Raw genomic sequence first — 10,892 nt, 5'->3', positions numbered from 1 at the left:
TTCAAAATTTTCGGTCTTTTTCCGTGTATAGCGCAAAAAATAAAAACGGCAGAGGTGATCAAATACCATCAAAAGAAAGCTCTATTTGTGGGAAGAAAAGGACGCAAATTTCGTTTGGTTACAGCATTGCATGACCGCGCAATTAGCAGTTAAAGCGACGCAGTGCCAAATTGTAAAAAGTGCTCTGGTCAGGAAGGGGGTAAATCCTTCCGGGGCTGAAGTGGTTAAACACCTTCTCACGGCAGCGAGGGCCTGTATTCCAGCATTGTGGAAAAGTATAGTCCCACCGTCTAGAGTACAGTGGTGGGCTAGCATAACAATCCAACAAATGGAGAATCTGACTTTGATGTTGAAAGAACAGGATATAAAATACTGGAAGATATGGGCTCCCTACCTATTAGAAGTGGAGAACATGAGAGGTAGGTCATTTACTATCTTCAGGGCCGTCTTTAATATTGATTGGACCCTGGGCAAAACGTTTTCTTGGGGGCCCCCCCATACAATTTTGCGCTCCACCAGCTCTGAGACATACAATAAATAGCAGCTAGACTTAAAATCAGTTTACTGTATCAGATCAGGCAGCAATTGCGATTGGTTGCCAGAGGTTACTGTGTATCATTACCGCTTACTGACTGGTTGCTAGAGATTGCAGCACACACATTACGGCTCACTGATTAGTTGCTAGATGTTACAGCACATGATTTCTGCTTGTTGATTGGTTGCTAGAGATTACTGTGCAGTAATACTGCTCACTGATTGGTTGCTAGAGGTTACAGCACATCATCTCCTCACTGCAGGGGGCAAGATATAAATATGAATGCCACCTTTATTTACATATCTATGCCGCCAGATGCAAACTTCAAGGGACAAGGGAATTTAAACTGGGATAGTTGGCAAGTATGAGGCAGCTGCTTTGGGCCCCACAACAATGACAGGGCCCAGGGCAGCTGCCCCTTTTGCCCTGCCTTAGAGACAGCCCTGACTATCTTCTTTACACGGAGCTATTTTTTGCCAATTTTATTTTATATACAAAGTCTCTGTAAAAAGTATAAACCATTATATTTTTCATGTTAGGAGGACATTAGACAACCAATACTTAGATTTTTTTCTAACCTCTTGGAATTAACTTTTGTAGTGGGACAAATTGCTGAAAGCAATGGCTCCACTTTATATGTCTATTTTTAAAAAAATTTAAACATATTGCCCCAAAAGCTCAATCGCATATAAAACTGACCAAAACACATATTTGTTTAGCTTAGTTTGTATTATTTATTTTATATTTTCAAGTTGGATGTATTTTGATTCAGTGATTCTTTCAATCTTATGTGGTAATTGATTAGTTGATAAAATTATTTTTTTAATACAATGAAAGGTATACATCTTGCTGTGTGTTCCCCAAAACCATGTAAAAATGGGGCACATACCTCCTCCACAATAAAATCACTGGCATTGACATTAAAAACATTTTCCTTCCTTCTGAAAGTGTATTGGCTTTCCTTTATGGCATAGCACACATATCTGTGAATTGTTTGGAACCACAATATCATATATGCATTGCTTGTTCTTCCTCTCTTGACAGATGGCGAGTCGGACCTTCATGGGGCTTGTAATGTACCTTTTCTTGATAGCTTTTCTGCATATGCTAAGAACTGTTTTCTCAGACTCCACAATAAAAGTGTTCTTGGCTCTGCACTTTCCATGGATAAAGAATAGGGGATACTTCAATTTTTCTTTGCAGTTAATGTTCCGTGAGCCAACTATATGCTTGGTCTTAAAGGAACTCCAGTTTTGACAGCTAGACAGATGGATGAGGCTGACCAGTATGCTGAGAATGAGAAAGCAAAAACTAGCCTTGGACATCCTGGATGATGAGATCTGCAAAGGAAAGAAGACAAGGAAAATTAGAGACTCTTATGCCCTATACACATGATCGGACATTGATGAGACATTCCGACAACAAAATCCATGGATTTTTTCCGACGGATGTTGGCTCAAACTTGTCTTGCATACACACGGTCACACAAAGTTGTCGGAAAATCCGATCGTTCTGAATGCGATGATGTAAAACACGTACGTCGGGACTATAAACGGGGCAGTAGCCAATAGCTTTCGTTTCTTAATTTATTCTGAGCATGCGTGGCAGTTTGTGCGTTGGATTTGTGTACACACGATCGGAATTTCCGACAATGGATTTTTGAAAATTTTATAGCAAGCTCCCAAACTTTGTGTGTCGGAAATTCCTATGGAAAATGTGTGATGGAGCCCACACACGGCCGGAATTTCCGACAACAAGGTCCTATCACACATTTTTCATCGGAAAATCCTATCGTGTGTACAGGGCATTACAGCTTGGCACCTGGTACATCCATCTTGTTTTGATTCCTTATCAAAGTCACAAAGTCAGTGTGAGACTTCCTGCTAAGGGGAACAGAGATTTCTGCGTACATAAATCTGTTTTAGATGTGCTTCATCAATCCTGAGGATATAAACATGTGCAGATCTGTGCTGTGTGTACAGTGAATGACAGTTTATCTTCCGTGAGCTCCAATTTCCTGTCTTTGCTATTTCTTTCTGTCTACCTAACCACAAAGATGTAAGGGGAAATCCCTTCAATGGAGACACAGACAGCAATAAATATATTATCTATCTATCTCTCTATCATATTTTAAAAACTGAACTCCATGCAATTAGTAAATTGACATTTGACGACTGTTTTACCTGTTTCAGGTTTTGTAATTCTGTTCAACCAGTCTTGTGATGGAACCTCCCTTGCCAGGCAGTACAGCTAGGTCCTGAACTCTCTTGAGACCTCTCTACAGAATATGAAGGTTTAAAGCACTATTAAGGCCTAGTGTTTTTTTTTTTTAAATAAACAAACATGTTATACTTACCTCCTCTGTGCAGTTGGTTTTGCACAGAGCAGCCCGGATCTTCCTCTCCTTGGGTCCCTCGCTGGTGCTTCTGGCCCCTCCCTGCTGCCAGGTGCCCCCACAGCAAGCAGCTTATCCCAGGGGCACCCAAGCAGGTGCACTCCCGAGCCGCACCTCTGTCCATTCATACACGGAGCCACGACTCGGCCTGCCCCCTCCGTCTCCTGATTGGCTCACTGGCTGTGATTGACAGCAGCGGGAGCCAACAGCTGCCAAAAGCAAAGAGGAGGACGAGTCCCCAGAGAGGCAAGGCTCTCGTGGACATCACTGGATCGAGAGGGGGTTCAGATAAGTATTGGGGGGGGGGTGCTGCTGCTGCACACAGAAGGTTTTTTACCTTCATGCATAGAATGCATGAAGGTAAAAAAACCTTGTGCCTTTACAATCACATTAAATTGCTGGGTAGTGATGAGCTGAACATACCTGGGTTCAGTTCAGGGCATGTTTGCTGAAGGTTACTGACGGTTGGATGCTGAATCTAAACCCCATTAAAGTCAATAGGAGCTAAATGTTAAAAAACAGTAATGGCCATTTTATTGTCTAATAAGCAAGGGATGGTCAAACAAACGGTATGAAGACTAGGCACTGTCCTGGGGGAACATGTACCAAAGCAAAACATTTTTTTTTTTTTTATTCTGTTTGGTGAGCAGTGATTCAAATTTTGCTTGGGGGATGCCCTTAAACCGGCTGTGAAGTGACACATCTGTATGATGTATACAATCTTCTACAGCAAAACTGACATTACAATGAAAACAAAGACCATTTAAATTGGAGCTAAATGACAGCTCCCAGTCACTTACCTCTGTTGGTAAACAAATAGCTAGGGATTCCCTTCATTAATACCAGACTCTTATCCTAAATGAGAGTCTGGAATAGATGGTTATGTGAAAAAAGGGCCATGGGATCCCCCAAACTCCATATCAAACCCTCATCTGAGCATGCAGTCTGACAGCCTAAAACATACAAGACAACATGTTCTCAACATGGGGGATGGTACCTTGCAAGGGAGTACTTCCCTGACAAAGCGCATAGCCCATAACCCTGGCACAGTAGTTGTGGGAGTCTACGCATGGGAGTTTATTGTAATCTGGAAGCCCCCACTAAAAATAGGGGGCACCAAATACTGACCGTGCTTGCATGAGTAAAGGATACATAATATGCCACACACTAATACCAATACTCACCCATAAAATAAAATGTAAATAGTAAATTTGCATTTTGTCTTTTATTAAACCTCTCCATCTGAAAATGCTAGTTCTTGGCTGCCATGCTGATCCAGGGCCCTTAAAAGTTACTGAAAACACACACAACATTATACTGGCGCTAAAATAGTGGGAACAGTCAAAACATAGGAAAAAATTCAGTGGATGAGGGTCTGTACCCCGTGCAGCTGGAAAAAACCATGACTGGTAGAAATGGATGAGGCAGTAGAAAACAAAAAGCACCAGCGCTCAAAGGGTTAAGAAGGCAGTACACAATTCATAACAAATTAATTTAAACATGAATAAGTTTATTCAAAGAGATGGCAAGTAATGGCAAATAATAAAAAATGCAGTCTTATTCACTTGCAGTTAAAATAAGAAAAGAGGGGGTGGCTTACTTAATCTCCGGCAGTCCACTGAGCAACGAGGAGTTGTGCTGAACATTCTCAAAAACTGCTTGCCCACAATGGAGAGAGGGGGGAGAAAGGGATCAGTAGCTGGAGGATGACTCAGCCATCAGTAGTACTGCTGGGTTCAGGTGTAATCCCAGGAGAGCCTGCTCACACATGTGCCACCGACGATCCAAACTTATTCATTTTTTAATTAATTTATTATGAACTGTGGACTGCCTTCTTAACCCTTTGAGCGCTGGTGCTTTTTGTTTTCAACAAAAGTTACTGAGACACAGAGTAAGTGATCAGAAAGTCTGCCTTCTGCATGATGATCAAACTAAAGCATGGCTGAAATTATGATTATAGCCTAACGTCTGCAGCTGGCAAAGGAGGGAGGCAGCTTTTACTTGTATAGTTATTTTCTACATATTTTTCCCATTATCAAAAGAACTTCCCCCACTGAGCACCAGTGCACCTCTTGTGCCCCCACTGAGCACCAGTGCCCCCCCCCCCCCACTGTGCCCTCTCCCCCCACCCACTGAGCACCAGTTCCCTCTTCCCTCCTTCCACTGATCACCAGTGCCTATTTCCCCCCCACTGAGCACCAGTGCCCCCCCCCCCCACTGTGCCCTCTCCCCCCACCCACTGAGCACCAGTTCCCTCTTCCCTCCTTCCACTGATCACCAGTGCCTATTTCCCCCCCACTGAGCACCAGTGCCCCCCCCACTGTGCCCTCTCCCCCCACCCACTGAGCACCAGTTCCCTCTTCCCTCCTTCCACTGATCACCAGTGCCTTCCTTCCCCTCCACTAAGCACCAGTGCCCCCCCCCCCCCACTTAGCACACCAGTGCCCTTCTTGCTCCCCACTGAGCACCAGTGCCCCGCACTGAGCAACGGTACTCTCTTTGTCCTCTACTGAGCACCACTTCCCCTTTTGCTCCCCCCCACTGAGCACCAGTCCTCCCCTCTTCCCACTTAGGTGGAAAGGTTCAAGCAGAACACTCAGTGTCAAATGATGTTTCTAAATAGTTTATGCCAAATGAGTTTGCCATGTAATTTGTGTTAACAGAGACGTTTTTTTTTTTGTTTTTTTTTTTGGGGGCTAATCATACTTACCTCAGTGGATGCAGCATCAGACCAGTGCTGCATCTGTCCCCCGGTGTCTCTGCACTGAGAACTGAGCCACCGAACACCGCCGATGGTTCAGTTCTCACTCACTGTCAGTCAGCATCGCTTCTGCTCTACTTCTCTGTGCTCATTGGAGCGCTGAGCTGTGAAGGGGTGGGGAGCAGACGTCTCAGTGTCTTGCTGAAACCCTAAGCCTGGTTTCACACATGTGCGGTGCGAATTGAAGCTCAGGTTTCACTGGGGAGATAACAATCTCCTGTTCAACGGATTCATTGCGTTTTTGCTCAGGATTAGAGAGCAGGGAGAGGGGGAGGGAGGGGGGGGGGAGAGGGGGAGGTGTAGTGAGGAGAAAGAGAAAATCCTTGTTCAGACCGCAATGCATCTGCGAATCAGATGCGTTCCCATAGGAGATAATAGGCTTGTAGTTCGCACCGCAATGCCCAAAAAACGCACACGTTTTTTGTGCAATGCGCAGTGCGAATGCAACGCACATATGTGAACCAGATACATTCATATGAATGTATTTTAAAATGTCCTGCGAATTAGATGCGGTGTAAGCCGCATCTAATTCGCATAGGTGTGAACCCGGGCTGAGACTGCCATCAATCAAGGCAGCTGGCAGATCCAGACTTGGAAGTCATGATGACACGGTGCCTCGACTGAGGCAGTGACGTCAGTGGAGAGCGGACTTCAGACCGCTCTCCGCTGGAAACGGGTCACAGGAGTGCAGAACGAATTGCACTCCTGTGATCCAGAGGAGAAGCCCAGCCTAAAAAGCTCAGGTTGGACTTCTCCTTTAATAATTGTATTCTGTTGGGCTGCTGCACTTTAAAAGGACTGCATTGTTTAAAAATACAGTCTACCATTAAAATAAAAACATAAATAATGTTAATAATGAACACTCCCTTTTGGCTGTGTTTCTGTTCTATGATGTATTTTCCTGTATATACAGTATTTTAAAATTGTACAAATAACAATACTGTATGCTATTTGAAATACTCTCTTTCAATTAAATTCTAAGCCTACAGTTGCTTTGTAGATGCACAGCAAAAAAGTGTCCATGTACATTTTTTTCAAAATGTTAAAAATACAGAATATTCTGGCATGCTGGTCCTCAGGGCCCAGGATGAGGGTAGGATGGGGGTGGGATAGAGTCAGGCACCGGCTCTTTGCTGCAGAGATTATGCAGCCTCAAACTTCTCTTCTAATAATATTGTAAAAAAATAATGAAAAAAAAATACTGACACCGTCCACTGCCCTACAGACACCAACATCTGCCCTCTTTGGGGGGCTGAACTGAGTCTTTGCCCAGGGTGAAAGAATATCTAGCTTTCCCACTGCTATGGGGTACCATAATGCACACCCCTGCTTGTACCAATTACAGTGGTCAGACATGATTAGCAACTATTCTATATTCAAATGTATCTCACCTGTGGATTCAGTAGGCTCTGTGTCTTTATTGGGTTCTGCTGTGTTGAGCTGTGATCCCTGGAGGCGGAGTTCTTCTTTATATACTCCTGTGTTACAACATCAGGCATGACAGCATTTCCCCAGCTCATTTGCAAAGCTTATGTGAAGGTTGCGACAGACCACAAATTAATATTTTTTATTGCAACATTTTATACGTTGCAGTATAAAACAGAGAACTTACTTGAATCATTTGTACTCGCCCGGAACACTGAGTAGAACCTCAGTGTTAGAAAAGGAAATTGCAAATGCTAGCTGGAATTTTTACTTTTTCATAACCATTGAATAATAAATATCCAGAACAAATTTAGCAACTTCAGTATGCATTGGCTAATCATCCTACCTAAATAATTTTTGTAATGTTTTTAAGGACATATAATGTAGGTCTTTTATTTGGTATACTGATTTATTAAATACACTGGTCATGTTTACAAACCAGACTTCATGTGACCGTCATGGCTGACTTATCCCTTTCATGACTAAGCCTATTTCTGACATTTGGTGTTTACAAGTTAAAATCCGTATTTTTTGCTAGAAAATTACTTAGAACCCCCAAACATTGTATATATTTTTTAGCAGAGAATCTAGAGAATAAAATGACAATTGTTGCAATATTTTATGTCACACGGTATTTGTGCAGCGGTGTTTTAAATGCAACTTTTTGGGGAAAAAGACACTTTTATGAATTTTAACCACTTCCTTACCCGCGTATAGCCATATGACGTCATATGATGTCCTGGGCTTCCCGGCCATCTGGGGGGGTGCGTGCGTGTGCCTGCCGCGTCGCTCGGGACCCAGTGTGTGTGCCCGGCAGCCGTGACGTCCACCGGGCACCCGCAATTGCCCGTTAACACATCAGGACCATGGATCTGTGTGTATAAACACACAGATCCACATCCTGCCAGTTGAGAGGAGAACGATAGTGTGTTCCCAGTACAGAGGAAAACCGATCGGTCTCCTCCCCTTGTGAGTCCCCTCCCCCTACATTTAGAATCACTCCCTAGGACACACAATTAAACCCTTGATCTCCCCCTAGTGTTAACCCCTTCCCTGCCAGTCACATTTACACAGTAACCAGTGCATTTTTATAGCACTGTTCGCTGTATAAGTGTGAATGGTCCCAAAAATGTATCAAAAGTGTCCGATATGTCCGTCGCAATATCGCAAGGGAAGGAGACCGATCGGTGTTCCTCTGTACTGGGGACACACCATCGTTCTCCTCTCACCTGACGGGAGGTGGATCTGTGTGGGCCGGAAAGCTGAGGACGTCATATGACGCCTGCCCAGATCGAAAGCTGCACCGCCGAGACATCATTTGACGGCTGGCGGGCGGCAATCGGTTAAAGATAGTATTTATTGAATTTCCAAATTGTACAAAGCACAAGTACCATAACAATAACAATAGACTCTTACAGCCCTTTACAGAATCACCATTAACTCTTTTTATTATGTTTATTAAATAGTAAAAAAAAAATACTGCATATAAAGTATCTCCACCCAAAAAACAAACTTCCTTGATGCATTTTACTGCTCCCAGTAGTATGTTATCACCATGTCACAACATACAGGGATATACAAGGTAATACTGACATATAATCACACACATAGGTTGGACTTGATGGACTTGTGTCTTTTTTCAACCTCACCTACTATGTAACTATGTCTGGCTGTCATGTGCTGACATGATTGGGAACCATGCTGATTAGTTCCTGATTGTTAGTCTGATGCTGATAACTGTCAGAGATAATGCAGCCACATTATTAGAAACCCATATACATATACAGCACATAGAGTAACAAGCTGTCAGTAAGGGGCCCAGTGCCTAAGAATGCTAGTCAACAAACTGTGAATGTGAGGAGTAGGGATGAGCCGAACACCCCCCAGTTCGGTTTGCACCAGAACCTGCGAACGGACCGAAAATTCGCACGAACGTTAGAACCCCATTGACGTCTATGGGACTCGAATGTTCGAAATCAAAAGTGCTCATTTTAAAGGCTAATTTGCATGGTATTGTCCCAAAAAGGGTTTGGGGACCCGGGTCCTGCCCCAGGGGACATGTATCAATGCAAAAAAAACTTTTAAAAACGTCCGTTTTTTCAGGAGCAGTGATTTTAATGATGCTTAAAGTAAAAAAAAAAAAAAAAAAAGTGAAATATTCCTTTAAATATCGTACCTGGGGGGTGTCTATAGTATGCCTGTAAAGTGGCGCGTGTTTCCCGTGCTTAGAACAGTCCCTGCACAAAATGTCATTTTTAAAAGGAAAAAAAGTCATTTAAAACTGCTTGCGGCTTTAATGTAATGTCGGGTCCTGGCAATATGGATGAAAATCAGTGAGACAAACGGCATGGGTATCCCCCAGTCCATTACCAGGCCCTTTGGGTCTTGCATGGATATAACCCCACACCCAAATTAAAAAAGGAAACAGCAGTATACAGGCTCTGTACTCTGAACAGCAGTATACAGGCGGTGCAAACAAGACAGGGACTGTAGGTTTGTTAAGTAGAATCTGTTTGTAATTTTAAACTGGTACATTTTTAACGTGTTTAGCTCCAGCCAAAAAATCTATTTTAAGCTTTTTGGAAAAAACATAGGGAAGGGTTATCACCCCTGTGACATTTGTTTTGCTGTCTGTGCTCCTCTTCAGAAGATTTCACCTCACTTTTTGTCCAAATGACAAATGTTTTTTGAAAATTTGGGTTTTTTTGTGAAACAAGGATTGGTGATAAAGCATCAATGGAAAGGAGAAATGTTTTTCCCATATTAACTCTTACAGGAGAGAATTTCCCTTCCTAGGGGTAGATTTCATCTCACTTCCTGTTGTGTCCTTCCGTTTGCAAGTGGGAGTAGTTTGTAAGTTGGATGTTTGAAAGTAGGGGCCTGCCCTATATACTCAGCAGAAATTTGGGCCTTCAGTGTTGTTGTGGCCACAACACTGTAAGCCCTCTCAGGGCCCTGCTGTGAAATATTAGATCAAAAATTGTAATTACACGCCCCTGTTAGACAGGGGCTGAAAAATTGGGCCTTAGGCACTGGTGCTGGTGCCACAACACTGCAACCCCTCACAGATACTCTAGTTGGAACGCAGGAACGAGCCCTGCTGCAAAGTATTGCATCAAAAATTGTAATTACACGCCCCTGTTAAACGGGGGCTGAAAAATTGGGCCTTAGGCACTGGTGGTGGCGCCCAGAACCAAAAATGTTCTTACAAGCTATCAGCGTGATCATTGAGGAGGAAGAGGATAATTACTCAGGATAGTCACTTAGCATCAGCATAGGAAGTATTTGAAGGGATCTGAGATTTAAAAAAAAAAATATTTGGTTACATCAGCATCAGGTGTTTGGTAGCTGGTGGTGATCCAAGACTGATTCATTTTTATGAAGGTCAGTCGATCGACCGAGTTGGTGGACAGACGCACCCTGTGATCGGTTACAAAGCTTCCAGCAGCACTGAATGTGCGTTCCGAAAGAACGCTGAATGCAGGACAGGCCAGTAGCTCAATTGCATACTGTGCAAGCTCTGTCCAGTGATCCATCCTCAAGACCCAGTAACCCAGAGGATTTTCGGTGGGAAAGGTGTCCAAGTCAGATCTTGCCCCTAGGTATTCCTGCACCATGTAGAACAGACGCTGGCGATGGTTGCTGGAACCAATCATACCTTGGGGCTGCGGACTAAAAAATTGTCTAAACGCATCGGTCAGATGGCCCCCTTCTCCACCGCTCCTTCTGTGACTGACCGAAGCCTCAGCAACACATTGTCCAGAAACAGGAGTTTG

General features: G+C 43.6%; 1 protein-coding gene across 1 annotated transcript; it reads right to left on the bottom strand.

Moving 5' to 3' along the window:
• Positions 1–1,245: 1,245 nt before the first annotated feature.
• Positions 1,246–7,223, bottom strand: LOC141107863 (ribonuclease, liver-like). Its single transcript, XM_073598890.1, has 2 exons — positions 7,083–7,223; positions 1,246–1,875 (listed from the first exon to the last, which is right to left on the bottom strand). Exons 1-2 carry the CDS (start codon positions 7,209–7,211, stop codon positions 1,456–1,458), a joined length of 549 nt encoding a protein of 182 aa, XP_073454991.1. The 5' UTR covers positions 7,212–7,223; the 3' UTR covers positions 1,246–1,455.
• Positions 7,224–10,892: the final 3,669 nt, after the last annotated feature.

Source organism: Aquarana catesbeiana, linkage group LG09 (genome assembly GCF_042186555.1).
Source record: "Aquarana catesbeiana isolate 2022-GZ linkage group LG09, ASM4218655v1, whole genome shotgun sequence".
NCBI lineage: Eukaryota > Metazoa > Chordata > Amphibia > Anura > Ranidae > Aquarana > Aquarana catesbeiana.
Note: the sequence above shows the minus strand (reverse complement) of the source record. Positions and strands in the feature narration are given on the sequence as shown.